This window comes from Vidua chalybeata, chromosome Z (assembly GCF_026979565.1).
Source record: "Vidua chalybeata isolate OUT-0048 chromosome Z, bVidCha1 merged haplotype, whole genome shotgun sequence".
Taxonomy (NCBI): Eukaryota; Metazoa; Chordata; class Aves; order Passeriformes; family Viduidae; genus Vidua; species Vidua chalybeata.
The window spans coordinates 59,432,485-59,449,258 of NC_071570.1; the positions used below are offsets into that span (position 1 = coordinate 59,432,485).

At 41.5% G+C, this 16,774-nt stretch overlaps 1 protein-coding gene and 1 long non-coding RNA gene across 4 annotated transcripts in view; one reads left to right on the forward strand and one right to left on the reverse strand.

The window, feature by feature from the left end:
* CEMIP2 (cell migration inducing hyaluronidase 2) overlaps positions 1-13,541 on the reverse strand; it is a 49,712-nt gene extending 36,171 nt beyond the window's left edge. For 2 of the 3 annotated variants that reach the window (XM_053968913.1, XM_053968912.1), the window contains exons 1-2: positions 13,370-13,541; positions 936-1,272 (exon numbers count right to left, since the gene is read on the reverse strand). In XM_053968913.1, coding sequence (XP_053824888.1) covers positions 936-1,260 — 325 coding nt within the window. In that variant the 5' untranslated portion in view covers positions 1,261-1,272; positions 13,370-13,541. The remainder of the gene's footprint in view (positions 1-935; positions 1,273-13,369) is intronic. The other variant, XM_053968914.1, reaches the window with a different exon arrangement.
* An 86-nt stretch (positions 13,542-13,627) lies between these two features.
* LOC128802491 (uncharacterized) lies at positions 13,628-15,941 on the forward strand. The gene is made up of 2 exons (XR_008435460.1): positions 13,628-14,178; positions 14,366-15,941. It is a non-coding gene; the product is annotated as an uncharacterized LOC128802491 (long non-coding RNA).
* Positions 15,942-16,774: the final 833 nt, after the last annotated feature.

Genomic DNA, 16,774 nt, shown 5'->3' on the forward strand with positions numbered 1-16,774 from the left:
TGGATATGTGCATTTATTTTGTACTGTCATCTGAAATCTTCTGTAGATTATCTGATTTGTTCAGCCTTTGGACTGTTGCATTGACTTTGGAAACAGCATCTTTTTGATTACTATGTAAAAAGCCACTAAGAAGTCTGTTATTACAGTAGCCAACAGTTTCAATTCAAAATCCTGTTTAGCTTCTAGAAACCTGACTACTGCCTTAAAAACAGCCAAAAAACTCCAAACAAAGTCATCAAAACAACTGACACTCCAAACTGTACTACCAGTATTTAGCAACTACACTTCATAGCATCTTCTAGGAGTAACTGGCTAGAGGGATGTACACTTTGTGATCACATGACCTGTTGCTGCTTTACAACCACTGACACATTTCAGAGATTCTCCAAATACCAAAGAAGTTGCCCAGTTTTCTAAAATGAGCTGAAAACAAAAAATCAGGGCTAATAGATCAAAAAAGCTCCCTGCCCAATTTGCATATAAACAAAACAAACACATACTATTAGCATAGGTTCTCAAAGATTTTTAAATTATTTTACTTCACCATTTTTTACTTCACCATTTTATCTTCCTTAGTCACTGCTGAAATGGACAGGATTTAGTTTTGTCTACAATTTGTGAACATATGAGACAGCTTCTGCAGATAAAAATAATTATGCTTATAAAACATTCATGCTTCTTTCTCCCCTCACCACTAATCTTTATTTATTGTTATGCTTTTCTGTTTCATGTTATTACTTACAATCAAACCATACGTAATAAAAACAACACTGATAACAAAAAAGGAGCTGATCTTTCACCCCAGTCTCTGCCTTCTTTGATCTTAAAATCACAGTGAGTGTCCTATTATCTTTCAACAATAATCCTGATGCTGAATTATTGAGTTATGTTCACAGGCAGTATAACTTCTAGGATGATTTTCTTAATGAACTTACCATCTGGAGCATATTTTGAAGCTATTCCCAAAAAAATCCCCAGTGCAACAAAAAGTGAAAGGCTAGAAATGGCAGAACAAATAAGAGTATTTTTATGTCTGTTGGCTTCTGCCTGTTGACGGTGCTGCTCCACTGATAAGGATGGGAGTCTTGTCTGGGCTTCCTGTCTCGCCGAGGTAAATTCTGCTGCAGCATGGCTCTGCGAAGGCGGTGGGGGACGGAGAGGGGCAATTCTCCCCGGGACATACCCTGAAGACCTGTGACTGTTCCCATTCTGAGGACGGAGGAATGCAGGGGAGCTCCCCCTGGTATCAGTGCCTTGCATGTTATAAAGTCACTGGAACATACACACACAGAGAAAAAATAAGGGACAGGCTTTCAGAATACAGATCAAAATGCATAAACCAAAAAAAGAAACAGCAACAAAAGGCAATTTTAAGTCACGTGTCAAAAACAGCCACTGAAGCTGCGACTATTTACAAAGTATCTGTTACTCAGTGGCTACTGGTCACTTCCCATGGTATAAGTGCATGGAACAACCGTGTATGCGTCTTCAACACAAACTCAAAAGCATGTGGTGTGGGAACCCAGTACAACACAGACCATTTCTTCATAGTTCCAGGGAGTATTTTTCACTGGGTATTTTCACAGTTAACTTGTATTATGAGATTAAGAAATCAGATGAACAATGAGAAAGCTAGCAAACCCTGCTTCCCCATAGTTATGCAAAGAATGTCTAAATTTATTTTTTTCTGTACACGGAAGCTAAACAAACTCCTCACTTTCCCTTATGGAAAAGAAGCTGAAAAAAATATGCCTGCCTTCTACACTGGAAGCCCTAAAAGCTGTTTAAATTAAAATACCAAATACTTTTTTATTTCTAGTCATGCTGATGCAACTTAATCAACACTTTTAATACACTGAGGTACACAGAGCCAGAAAACTCTTGATTTACTCACAGCAAAATTCAATTGCTAGTAAAGGTACATCAGGAATGGTTATATAAGAAAGTCACCTACATCTTATTCAGCAAACCTTGTAATTTTTTTCTGCTGAGATGCCTGGGTTTGGACACAAAGCCTGCAAGCAACATGCCTGCTCCAGATCTCTGTACCTATTGTCCAGAAGTGAGTGCTGCTTTTATTTCAGTTACTAGTATTGTTTCCATCTTTCTTCTGAAGCACACCAAGAGGAAAGCATACTAGTGCCATCACTGCCTGGCCCATCCTCAGCAGCAGCTCTAACTCACCACACTTGAATAATTCAAGAGACAAACCTGCATTTGGACTGTTTTCTCTGGTTTTCCAGTCAAGAATATTGCACAGAGTATTCACAAAGCTGGCATATTTTTTTTTATCCTCCTTATGATTAACACTTCTTACAGATGAAATTTTTAGAGAAGGATGCTCAAGTTTCAGTTAACTGAAACCTAACTTTTGAAATTAAATCCTGAAGGGGATTTAGGCATAAGTCATGTGCATTAAACAGCAAAGTGTAGGAAAAATAAAAACTACTGATAATGCAAGAGTATAAAGATCCTCTTTCTGTTCCATTAACAAAGGCAAGTCTGAGCCATACTCTGAAGTGTCAGGCGCACTGATGAAGGAGAAATGTAACAACTGTAATCTTATTCTGAGAAGTAGCAAAGGAGCCTTTTGTCCCACATGCTGCAAAATCTGATAGTTCACTGTTTCCAGGAAAAAGAGCTGTTACTATTGAACAGGCTGGATTACCCTTTCATAGGAGACAATCCATCTCCTGATGTATGCACAATGACAATGAAGGCACTGAAACATTAACTGGAGTAGTTATCCCAGAGTGCAAAAATTATTCCCAGTCCTCCAGAAGTGCTTCTTGCACCTGTTCATTATAATAAATTAATTTTCAGCATTCTCCCTTCTGTTCTTTGTCAAACCTAATCCTCTGCTCTCAAACCTAACTGCCCAACCATTTATGTGCACTGTGGAACAGTTTGCTTTAACCTCATGTGCTTTTACTCAACTTATCACCTCTCAGAAGTGAAAGTTAGTTCTGTGTTTTAGATGTGGTATTAAATGCTGGGTAGAGATGGAGCTTTTCAGCTAGTTCAAATACAGTATTTATATCTAGCTAAACAAACGCTGGACTAGCTTCTTAATTAAACATTTTAAGAAATCTGATCAAGCAGTGAGATTTTCTTTTTTTATGGTTTGAAACCCCAACTCCTTAAACTTGGTTAATTTTTCAGTTAGGACATTTTTATGTGACACTGACAAATTTACTACAGTGTTCATTATAGTGGAATATCAACAGTTAAAAAGTTTTTAAACTACTCAGCTATAGCAACTGAATTCAGATTGGCTATGCAAGACTTGAAAATGTTTCACAAAATAATTTTCCCAGAATTCTTCCCACCAAGGCCTCCTAAAGTACTGCCAGACCTCTAAAGAAATAACAAAAAAATAAAAACAACATTAATTACAGCAGCCATTGGAAACACTTGTGTCATATTTCAAACATATTTTGTGTTGTACAAAGCATTCTGCTTTGTTTGCAACCCTCATTTTGGCAATTGTAAAAGGTTTTCAACTGTTTCACTCAACTGAAAACACAGGGCACCTCAAGGATGGGTGAGAAAGAGATGGCAGAATTGATGTCTTAACCATTAGAAAATAAAAATAATTACAGTAAGACAATAAGGAGATAGTACATTCTAAAGACTCACCATACAATTTTCCGTTACAACAGCAGTAACCATTGCAATACTTCCTTCCCTCTTCATGTGTTATTTGAAATTCTCTAGCTGAAAAAGGATGTCTTCTATCCTGTAGAGCAGTTACTACTTTTTTGAAAGACAGACTGATAATCTCATTCAAGTTATTGGCTTGTTTACTTCCACTCTGTGGAAGCCTTCAAAGAGCACCACACAAAAGCATGTATAGTAACTGTCTGTATGGCCAGTTATGCACCAGAGAATGCAATAATTTGGCTGCACAAATACAGTTTGTGTGTCACAAATACAGCACAAATTTTACTCTGCAAATGCAATTACAGAGTGAAATGCAGGACAAAATACCCGAATTGTTGAACTATTTAAATACCATATTGAAAATTCTATGCACCTGAATTTTCCCACATTTCCCTTTGAGCTGTGCCTATGCTGTGGTCTCCTAAAGGAATTCATGATCTGGGCATCTCTTCCTGATGGTCAGTCCCAGACAAGAACATCTCCCACTTTTTCAACTGTACTGTGGTACAAAGAATAATGCAGTATTTTACTTTACAGTTTACTTCAGAGTGCTTTCAATAACAGTCAAGTTCTCACACCATATACAACCAATTACCTAATACTTATACAGAGCTCTATCTGTACAAATATGTTATTTGTCATACCATTTATGAATGTTGCTTTCGCACTACTCTCAAATTTCTTGCACATCAGCTCTCAACACAGCTTTTAGTCAGAGACACACTTAAGCATGTGCTTCCAGTTCATCAGTAAGAGGGAAGCTTCCAATCCACAGACTCAGCTGGAGGATCTCAGATGCTTCAGCCCACAATGTATCTGGAGTATCTCAAATATTTCATTGCCACACATCTGCTGGATGACAGCACTATTTGCATATCACTCTTTTGCAAGAGTAATGCAACTCCACACAATCCAGGTTTCTGCTCATGCACCCCTTCCTACAGCATGAGCAAGCCAACAAGTACTTCTCATACTGGTCCCATCAGCCAAGACAGCTTAAACCACCTTAAATTAAAAAAAAAAAATTTAAAAGGTTTATTTTGCATAGCTTCCAAGTGAAAACAGTGAATACCTGCAAGCATGGACACATCTACAGAGCAACTGAACAAACAGATGTGGACAGTAAAGCTCAGCAGTGAGCCACTGAGCAGGCTGTAACATCTCCCATCTCCTCAAGTATTCCTTCATGGCTTTTATCTTGTGCTGCTACCACACTCTCATACAAGCCCTCATTGTTCCACATGGTCAGAAACTGGAAACATATGCACTGTAGAACCTGGGTATAACATATGAACCTCCTGAGACATGACTGTGCACTTGGAAGCAAGCAGCATGCTTATCCGTTACTCATATTTGGGCTGGTTTCCTGGAAAGAAATTGGCATATTTTATCAGATAATTCAGAATGTCACATGACACCACAAAAATAAGAAAAAAACCAAGAAATTTTATACTTCTGTGTTGTCAAATGCTAAGTGTAATAATACATGTAAAACATGCTAATAAACTCCCACACCTGCACCATCTGAAAATGTTGTACAGAATGTTTGCTTACTTCATAATTCATGCACCTCTTTAAGCACATTTTAAGGATCACAGGTCTTAAAAATAAAATAAAAGAAACCAGAAAAAATGACACATTTATGTTGATCTGGGCCATCAAATTACACCAGCTCTAGTGCTGACCTATTACCACACTGTCTAGTCTTAAGAGTATATAATTACCACTAAGCAAAAGACTGAGCAAAGGGTGGAGGAAAACAACACATACACAAAAAAATATTTCCCCATGCAACACAGCAGTAAATTTGCAGACCACATTAAGCTGAAAGCATGCATTGGTTTGTTGGAATGTAGGAGGGCTCTGCAGAGAGACCTGGAACAGTTGGATGGATAGGCAGAGTCCAATAAGATGAAGTTTAATAAGTCCAAGTGCCATGTCCTACATTTTGGCCACAACAATCCCCTGCAATGCCACACGGTGGGGACGATACAGCTGGACAGTGCCCAGGCGGAAAAGGACCTGGGGGTACTGGCTAACAGCCGGCTGAACATAAGCCAGCAGTGTGCCCTCATGGCTAAGAAGACCAACGGCATCCTGGCCTGTATCAGGAATAGTGCGACCAGCAGGAGCAGGGAGGTCGTTCTTCTCCTGTGCTTGGCACTGGTGAGGCCACACCTTTAGTGCTGTGTCCAGTTCTGGCCCCTCAGTTTGGGAAGGACGTTGAGACACTTGAGCATGTCCAGAGGAGGGCAATGAGGCTGGTGAGGGGCTTGGAACACAAGCCCTGTGAGGAACGACTGAGGGAATTGGGGGTGTTTAGCCTGGAGAAAAGGAGACTCACTCTCTACCTAAAGGATATCTCTATCTACTGTAAAAGATACTCACTCTTATCACACTCTGCAACTTCCTGAAAGGTGGTTGTTGTCAGGTGGGGGTCAGTCTCTTTCAGTAGGCATCAACTGACAGAATGAGAGGACATAGTCTTAAGCTGCACCAAGGGAAATACAGGTTGGATATTAGGAAAAAGTTTTTTACAGATAAAATACTAGAATGGTCTGCCCAGGGAGGTGGTAGAGTCACCATCCCTGTATGTGTTTAAGAAAAGACTGGATGTGGCACTCAGTGCCATGGTTTAGTTGTGGTGTTAGGGCATGGGTTGGACCCAATGATCTTGAAGGTCTCTTCCAACCTAGTGATTCTGTATAACCTCTTTCCTGGTAGAGGCACTTGTCTGGTATAAAACCAAAGGACAGTGAGAAACCCATGAAAAGGGAAAGGGACAAGAACTCAGTATTAAAAAGTTCCTAAGAAGAAACAATTACTGAATAGAATGTGATGTCAGGCAAGCTCCTAAAGCATGACATGCACACCTTTGTAGACCTTCAAGCTGATCACCTGCAACAGAAATACAGATTTCAATGCTTCAAGTGTCCTGGAAGTCCCCAGTTCAATAGATCTCAACCTCACCCGTAAGAACAATTCCAGACAGGGTACCCACATGCCTTCTTTCTTGGTTTCACATTTTCTCCTCCTGCCTCATTCTGAAATTACACCTATTCACTAAGACAGATGGCATACTGGAAGGAACCTATTTTCCACCCATGTACAAAAGCTGGAAAGAATATGTGTACAGTAAGATGCACCGCTACAGTTAAGTAACTGTTGGAAATCACGATATTTAGAACAGCCTGAAAAAATCTCAACTGAGTTACAAAAAAACTTTAGAAACTCTACTGACATCTAGACATATATGCTGTTTTCTGCATGCCTCCACCAAGTTTTCTCCCATGCTCAGCATTTTCAGAAGAAAATTAGAGCAAAAATCAGCAAGAAACAGAGATATAAGAACAGTAAAAGTTACGAAACTTAGAAAATAAGCTCTATTGCATTAGATTTTCTGAATTTCCTGTGTAGCAATTAATAATCTTTAGCCAACTTCTTGGCATGTAGAAAACACATAGACTTGCAAGGTCCATATTTCTAAAATCAAATCTTTCAAAGTACACAGAACCACAGAATCACAGAACCACTTCAGTACCACACAACAAGAAACAGAAGTGAAAACATGCATTATATTTACAGTATAAGAGAAGGCTTACAGATAGAAATAATCTTCATCAGCTGGTCTAATGAAATCTTGGAGAACACAAGCCTCTCTCCAGACGAAATTTCAAACTTACATACAAGTAGGGAAAATTGGACTATGTATGTTTAAATGATATGCAAAACAATTCAGCTATTATCTATGGATCAGAAAGGATGATGAGGTGAGGGGGAGAGGATGGTGAAAAGACTGTGTTCCAAGGGAAAAAGGTAAATAGACACTCTGTAATAGCATTTGTCTGTGGGAATAAGTACAAAATGATGGTCAAGTAAAACCACTCTCATGTCCACGGCTGACAGCATACAGGAGAGCCATGAATTTCATTTCTATCCTCTTGTGCAGGTGTTTGGCAGATCACCATTAAGGATGAGACAAAGACCAGAGGGTATTTGTACAATAAAAATGGTTTCCTGCTGCAATGACAACTGGGCTTTTGTCCTTCAGATACAGTTTGTGTGAACAAGCTCTGCAGCACTCACCTGGTTTCACTTACAGAGCATTTGATGCAGCAGATGAAGTATCTGATCTTGCAGAAAGTTTACGTATAAAACCTAGGGATTTTTGTAGCACTGCAGATACACAACTTACTGCAGAAACTGCAGGGACATGTTTTTTTTCCAGTTCCTAGACACCAAGCTTTCAAGAATTCTAAATTGACCAGTAGACACTGCAATTTTCAGTCTGCTCAAGTAGAACTGTAGTAGCTTCAGATTTTGCCCACTGAAAAAAAGAAACATAAGCCAGCAGCTACAGCAAACTGTAGTCAGTGCATCTGAAATGGTATCTGACATTTCCAGTGAATTCTACTTTCCTACCCTTTGTTTCTTTTTGACAGTTTATCTTTGCAAATTATAAACTGGTGGAGGTCTAGTCTGTTTTTCATTCATTGTTTAAAAAATAGCATATTCTGCTTGAGGAAACCGTGCAGAAACACATGAATTATTGACAACTTAAATACAGCACATCTAAGGGCACACTAGGAAATATGGCATGTGCTGAAATAGGCAAAATGAATGTAATCATTTTTACTGCTCCACTTTCAGAAATGAAATGTTTAATCATTTATGTAAGAGATCAAGAGTGGAAACTTGCATTTTAGTCACCCATCTGTCATTAGCTTACTGCATGAGTCACAGATTATTGGGCCACAAGCCTGTAACATGAGAAAAAAAAAGTGGTCACTAGCCTCACAGGGACATTGTGAGGGTTAGTTTAGAGAACGCTTTGGGCTCAGCTCAGTGATGCATCTGAGTACAAGCCTACTTTTAAGTAAATAAACAGCTACATTTAAGTCAACAACTTTCACACAAAAGTGACAGATTTGCCACATTCACCTTAGGGAACCAGCATAAGATGGTAGGGAAAAATCCAAATAAAAATCAGGGAAAAGCATTTAAACTACTTCTCATATAAACAAAAAGAAGTGGTATACAGATATCTGCAGTCTCTAGAAAAACACAAATCCCAACCTAACAGCTACAGCCTAGGACTTCAAAGCAGAATCTTTTCTATGTAATGGTAATACACTTCAGAGAGGTGAAGTTGAGTTCTGGCACTACCTTGAATCACTGGGCCTACAATCCTACTCCAAAGAGAAGGACAGTAAGACTGGATATCTATTATTAAATTAGAAAAGCTCTTATAAATAGATTATAAGCATATATGAAAGTATAGACTATAACATGCAGTGGGGAAAAGAATCGGATCCGATATTCAGCTTCAGTAAACTGGCATATGCAAAACACTCCTGACTATACTCATATAGTCACTTAATCATCAAAGGGTTGTCATGTTTAAGTTATATTTATAAAATGAAACAGCATAATAACACACTCTCTTCTGTATCAGCATGTGGATTTCTTTCTTTGGCAAAGCTGTTAAGTTCTTAGAATTTTTTCTTCAGTCCAACTCAAGCTTCAGTAAATGATATGCCACCTCTCATTCTGCATACTTGAAGGACTGTCTCAGCAGATTTTAACTGTGCATCAACCACAAAAAAAAATGCTGCTTGAAAAACTGAATTGTTGCAGCTGCACATCCACATTCTTTTGTCTTGCCTTTGTATGACCCAAGTTAAATGAGTCTGCATTAAAAAATAATTAAGATCTGCAAATCACATCCAATCACATTCAGTCCAAAGGACACATGACATAGAAGTCTCTGAATCTGTCTCAATACTGTATGCTTTGGACATCAAGAATTTACACAGGTTCAGAGAGCAACAAGGTTGCAGAAGAGAATTCAGTTGAGGATTATTGGATAAATAACACTGCCTTGAGTTTAGGAAGTCTTTGAAACACAAGCTGGAAGCAGTAGCATCACAATGCAGTAGCTTCACCAGATGACTATTACTCACCACTGTCAGACCCCAAGTAATTGCCTAGATGGACACTTGGCCTGACGTGATGTGGTTACTCTACTACTACGCTTTAAGACCCCGTTTACCTGCCTTGCACCTTCACTTTTCCAAAAACACCTCTCCTCTTCTAACAACCAAATCCCCCTCAACTCAGCCACTGCAACTGCCTGCTGCAATCAGCAACACAAAATACACCTTTACCTGATCGCATGCCACAGTGATACACAGTAGCTGAAATACAGTACAGTTTTCATTTTGCTGTAGGAATTGTGGCAATGTAGCATAGCAGAAGGGCACAGCAAATACCAGCTATTGCATGAGAGCACAAAGTCTTGTGAAAAGTTTCTACTGATGAACTAAAGAAGAGTAACTTGATTGTATATCTGAATGCCAACATAATCCATAGCTCTAAAGTATCCCAGAAATCACAGAACTACTTGAGTTGAGAACCCAGTGAAAAAGGAACAGCGACGTAACTTATGCAACATGATACATTTGTAGAATTTTGTAAAAGAAAAAATATGCTATAATTTTCCTTTTGTAAAAAACACAAACAGCATATTTGAGATATCTCAAAACAGCAAAATCTCAATCTTCAAACAGAAACAAAGCCCTGTAATCCACCATTTGGTATGCATTCTATTGAACTTGCGGCTACATTCGTATTTTGGTTTACCTGCAGTGAATTCCATTCTAGGAAACTTCAAGAACTCTGCACCCTACTGCCAAGTACTGCAACATCCTGACAGGTATAGCTAGTCATCTTGTATGACTACGCTACTCTTTTTTACATGTTCTTCTTAATCCCATGTGCCAAAAAGATAGAAGAGCTACTAGCACATCCCTTCCATTAACTTACTTCACAACAAAGCAATAAAATCAGTTATAAGTTTAAAGTATGCATTCTTTAATGCTTTCAGTATTTTCTTTACATATTGCCAAATATGTGACTTTTCTCCCTCGTATCTTTGCTCAACTTTTCTACTCCTTTTCCACTTTCTTTCTCAGTATTACTATTCCACAAAAATATTTCTGTGGATTTCTACACCCACATCTACAAATAATTAATTCTCTTTGTCTTGCCAAAAATACCTCCATTAAATCAATAGTGAAATCCCGTTTGGTAAAAATAAGACGAGAAAGTATCAAGGTTAATCACAATTTGACACCAAACAAGAAACTGCAAATTTACAACACAGACCTTAATCATGTTTTGATGCATGCCATAGGTGACTCTACGGAACAGCCTTACTAATGCAAAGCATAAACCTTACTGATATATTCCAGATTATATTCCTATGATTTAATTTTTTAATATACAGAAAGCAATTAGGTGACAATTTTTCCCACTAATTTCTGTCTGAAGTTTTTAAATCACTGGTGCATGCACACAGAAGGTAAAGAACAGTTAATCACAAGCACTATGGGACAGGTTTCCTTGAAGTCACGCCTATGTGGCCCATCAGCCAAGGAGCTCCTTCAGCTGCAGGGCAGAGGTAGCAGAGGTGTGCCCTTACAGCTGTGGAGGCTGCAGCATCAGCCTCCAGCAGACAATGGGAGCCAGGTTCCCTCTCCTCCCCAGCTCCAGTACAAGACAGAATCAAGAGAAGACAGAGCTCCAATCCTGGCACAGAGAGTAGTCAGAGCCTTCCCACAGGTAAAGAAGCCAACAGCTCCGTTCTAGTCAACAGGTAAGATAAACAAAACTGAGTCACTGCTAATTTTTCTACAAACAAGACTTCCACAGCAAGAAGCTAGACTTACCTGAAAACATACAAAAACAGTATGCTAAAACTGTTTAATGAAACTTCTGAAACACACTGGACATATAATAAAGGAAGTTAATGACTGTGCTTTGTATTTAAAGCAATTTAAAGTTATCCATAATTAAATAACATTTCTAGTTCCAACTGTCCAAGGCATGCAGACATTTCTTCACAGATTTGGTGGTAAGAATGTTGTTTTGAAGTACTTAAATAAGACTGAAAAGCACCTATCCCACTACCCCCTGTCATTACTTAAGGAAATAAACCTCCTAATTCCTTTGAAGTACAAGCTACTCAAATATGTATCAACTCAAATTAAAAAAAAAAAAAAAAAAAAAGAAAGAAAGAAAAGCTGCAAAATAACCAAAGCAGTCCCACAGCTTGTGTTCTACCTATTTTTATATTCATGCCTTAAAGGAAAAACAACCTTTTTTTGGTTCCTTGGTTTGTAAACTTGGAAGAAAAGTGAACTGTACCACCAAAAGGTAACCTCCAGTCACAGGACCTGTAACAGCTAGGAAACCTTCAGAAGATTTCATAGGCTCTTCTGAAAACAATGGTTTTTACACACAGAGGCCAACATCTTCTACTAGTTAGTGTCTAACAACTAGCAACAAGATGAACCAGCCAAAAGCTTCCAGCCAATCCTTAACACCACTTTCCTCACAAATATTGTGGGGGTAATGCGTTAATATTTGTAATTAAAAAAACACGCAGTGTGTCACTGGAAAACATATATCCCCATCTCAAAACAGCACATAGCACAGCTCCTGTTGAGACCACACACTGAACTCCAGAAGACACTCTCATTTTAGCATGGACCCCTTGTCTTTGTCCTTTTCCCATCCAAACTCCCTTTCTTCTCCCTGAATCCTTTGTATCTGGGGGCATTTCTCATGTTTTACATATAACTTTTTTCTCTGGCCTCTTTGCCTAGCTCAAGTCCCCTGCATAGAGTCTGCTGGATGCTGTATTAGTAGAGAGAGTGCAGGAGGAGCAGGCCCAACACACTTGATCTGGCAGACTTCACATTTGTGCAGGCAGTGTACAAGATCCATGTAGACAAAGTGCCTCGAAGAGCTACAGACTACTAAGAACAAAGATGAACCTTCCTTCTCCGTACTGCTACCCATGGGCCATTTCACATCAGTAGCTAAGCCGCTGCAAATCCTTTTCTCTGATTCATGAAAACAGACTAATGCCACAAAAAATACAAAGTACTACTTTATCCTCCTCATTACATTGTCTTTGTCGAGCTACAGCTGCTATTCTGCTTTTAGAACTACTCAGAAATATAAAATCTCTTCCCTTTCAAGGAAACCGTGTCACTAAATACACATTTAAATACAAACAAGGGTATTATCTTCAGCACACAGCTCTCATCTAAGCTGTGATGTAGCAAAAATGCAAATCGCTGCACACCCTTCTGTCTTAGAGGGGCTGCGATGATGTACAGTTCCCACTCTTTCTTCCGTGCCTCTGGGCAAGTGAAGCAGCTGTTGGTTATCAGTCACAAGGACGGCACTCCACGACAGCCCAAGCACTCGGCGATGCCTATGACAAGTCCCAGCGCAGCCACGCCGCGATGCGGACCTGAGCCCGGTCGCTCTCCACCGCGATCCCGGCAGCATCCGACCAGGCGCGCCAACAAAGCCGCGGCCCCGGGAGGGCGGCCCTGCCGCCGCACCTGCCGCGGCCCCGCGGAGCGGCGCGAGGCCCACACCTGCCGGGCACACGCGGCCCCCGGGCGGCTCCTCAGGGCGGCCGCGCCCGCCGCCGGCTGCCGCCCGGCCCTCCCCGCCCCGCCCCCGACTGCGGCTGCCGCCCCCGCTCCCCCCTTCCCTCCCCTCCCACCGGCCCTGGGAACAAAAGAGGCCAGTGCGGCGGAGCCCGGCCGGCCAGGCGCGGCGGCTCGGCCCGCGCCCCAGCCGCCCCGGCACGGCCCGGCCCCAGCCGGCCCGGGCGCGCTCTCACCTGGGCCCGGCGCGGCGGCGCGCTCAGGGCGGCGGCATAGCGCTCCCCGCCCCGGACACGGCGGGAGGCCGCCGGCTGCTCACCAACTCCGCCGCTCCCCGCCTCGGCTGCCGCCCTTACGCAATTGGCAGCGGCCGCAAGCCCCGCGGGGCGACCCAGATCGCGGCCCCGAGCGGAGGCGGCTGAGCCCCGCCGCCGCTGCTCCGCCTCCCGCGCTCGCGCCGGGGGAGGAGCGGGGCCGCCCCGCGCCGCCCGCCCCTCGCCCGGCCCGGCCCGGCCCGACCGCACCTCCGCTCTGCCCTCTCCGGGTGCCGCGCTGCCCGGCCCGGGCCTGGCGTTTCCTTCTCCGCGGGACTGAATCCCTCTGGCCCTCCCGCTGCTGCCGGCGGACCCAGGCACCGCCTCCTGCAGCACCCGGGCCTGGGGGGCAAGAGGAGGCAGGGGGCTACTTTGCATCCGTGCCCTGACCTACGGCTCTCCTGCAGGCAGAGTGGAAAAGAACTGATTTGCAGCTCAAATACTGGACACACCGTTAGATGCCGATGTCTGTGTTAAAGTAATAGTAACGACAGTAGTAGTAGTAGTAGTAGTACTAATAATAATGATAATAATACTTATAATAGTAATAATAATAATTCCTCAGTCATAAACGCGCAGGTGCTGCCTGGGCAGTGTGGAATGTGCGCGAGGTACGAGAGCCGGGCGGCAGCGAGGGAAGAGACAGCATGCTGTCTCCGGAGGGGCAGCGGGGAGGGATGGAGGGACACCCGGAGCGCATGAGAGGCGACAGAGACACGCGGCGGCTGTCGGTACGTGCAGACTGAACAAAGTTACTTACGGCGGTTGTAGTCCGGGCAGTCTGACCAGGGGAAAGAGCCCACTGGAGAACCTGATTCCACTTTCTGATTTGTTTTTTGTTTTGTTTTAATTTTCTTTCGGGTTCTAATGTTTTTTTAAGTAAAATCAAACTAAAGCCAAAAATGTTCTGAATTTCAGGGAACCCCTGCCTGAAGCTGTTACACAGCAAAGAGCATCAATTGGTAGGGACTGTGAAGCCTCAGAGCACCTCAGGCTGTCAGCTTTGATGCAAATCTGACGACGGGCTTCTTAAGTTTGGGACCTCCCACCATTTCCGCGCAGCAAGGTTGGGCCACACTCATTACTAATGAGCCAGTAGAAGAAGAAAAAAAAAAAAAAAAAAAAAGCATGCCCTGATCGGATTCAAGATGCTTCAATGAAATGCTTCGGGAAATACAAGCGTTTCTCAACATAGTTATTTCCTTGGGAATATTCCAAACAGATGAAATCAAAGTGATAACTCACTTCTATGTCTGTGCATGCAGCCCTACTAACTTTGCCTCTAGCGATTTCCTCTTTGTTTAAAGCATAGTAAGCATAGCCTGTGTGGTATGCTTATAGCACACGGAGACATCTAGCGCCTAAATAATAGACTGCAAATCAGCTTCATTAATCTGAAATCTTGGAGATCACAGTCGGATCCATTGCTCGCAATGTTCCACCCCAGGACTGCAGGGTACAGAGCAGTTTTACTGCAAACCATTGCACCAGTGAATAGCAGCTACCCGTGGAAGGGAGCGCAGGCAGGGAGCGCGGTGAAATGAGCAGCTGCACTAGCTGAGGAGGCGACTGTGACTGCAGCTCTGCTGCACAGCTTGAGCTTCAGGCCTGAGAGTTACAGCAGTAACTGACTCAAGAGAGAGATTTGCCTGTATAGACACAGAAAGGGTTGAGACAGTTCCTAACTTGCCTTTGTCACTAAACCACAGAGAGGAAAGCCTGTAGGTGTATGAATAAGAAAGTTTCATCTTGGCTTTGACAGTATGTGTCTACCTCTATTCTTTTTTTTGTTGGGCCAGGAGCACAATCATTCTAACACATGTAATTGTAAAACTTTTCCTCTTTTCAACAAACATATGCAAACTGAATACTTACATTTACCAATTACTTTGGCTGAAATTAAACTGAAGGTAAGCACTGCTTATCTACTAGAAAGATATTAGTCCAAGAACAGAAAGTATTTACTTTTTTTGTATACTTGTCTAAAGAAAGAAGAAATACAGATTGCTGATCAACATTCTCGGCCAGAAGCCTGAAAAAAAAGGTCGTTTCAGTGATACCCCAGTGCAGATGTTTTTGCCAGTACTACTGTATAGGGGCATAAAGTAAAACATTTCTACCTACTTAAATAGTCTGAAACTAAATATATTGCATTAGGTATGTGTGTAGGAGTGCACACATATGTATATTTTAGACAACCCACATAATACGTTCTTTTCAGTCTCAGACAGGTCACAAACACCTCTGAGCTATAAAAGCACTAGCTCATAGGACCATAGAAAAATTAAGGCTTGAAAAGACCTTTAAGATCATTAAGCTCAGCTGTCAACCCAGCACCACAAGCATGTTCACCATTAAAGCATGTCCTCAAGCGCCATATCCACAGTTTTTTTGAACACTTCCAGTGATGGTCACTGCACCACGCTTTACAACCCTTTCTGTCAAAAAAGAAAATTCAAAAATTGAATCTAAACCTCCTCTGGTGCAAATGAGACTATTTCCTCTCATCCTCCCACTTGTTACCCAGGAGAAAAGACTGACACCTACCTCCTTTCAGGTTGCTGTAGATCTCTTACAGTATGGAATCATCACCAAACAACAATAATGTTTTAAAATTATGGATACATTTGAATAAAACAATCCCTAAACCCTGTAAGTATGCAAAACGTTGGACTTTGACATTTCCTGAGTATTTGAAATCTCTCTATCAAACTCAAATGGTGCACTAAAGCATTAGTGCATCTCTATTCAGTATCATCATGCTGCTTTGGGTTTCAGCAGACAAAAGGTTGGCAAAGCATATAAACCAAAGTTTAAAAATGACAAAAGATGGACTTGAAAGACATGATTGAAGCCATCAGTATGGTCTAATGATTTTAAAATAAGAAAGTAGGAAGCAGCTTTTGTCCTTCTGAAAAAAAGAGGTACAAGGAGAGAGAAGGGAGCAAGTTAGGAAGCAACAGATTGGAGTAAGTAAGTATAGGCAGTTACCAGTTACAGTTATGTCCTATTCTCTCAGTTCCCATGCAGACCCTTAGAAAATATTGCTGTTGGTCTATTTAGATAAGAGAGCAAATGTACCTATTTCTTTCCTTACTTAATTCTTTCTGGCATATGTCCCAGGTACTCTGTGGTAATACCTTTTCCATATAGTACCCATGTTTTAAATTATCATAAAAGCCACACAGATTTTTAATTAACTCTCTGGGAGTTTAGCACTTGTATCAAAATAAAAGTTAAATTATTAAAATAATGCAAACACTGCCTAGGCTGGGGGAAGGTTTACTCATGGTAAAAATTTGATCTTACTTTGACATACTGTGCTTC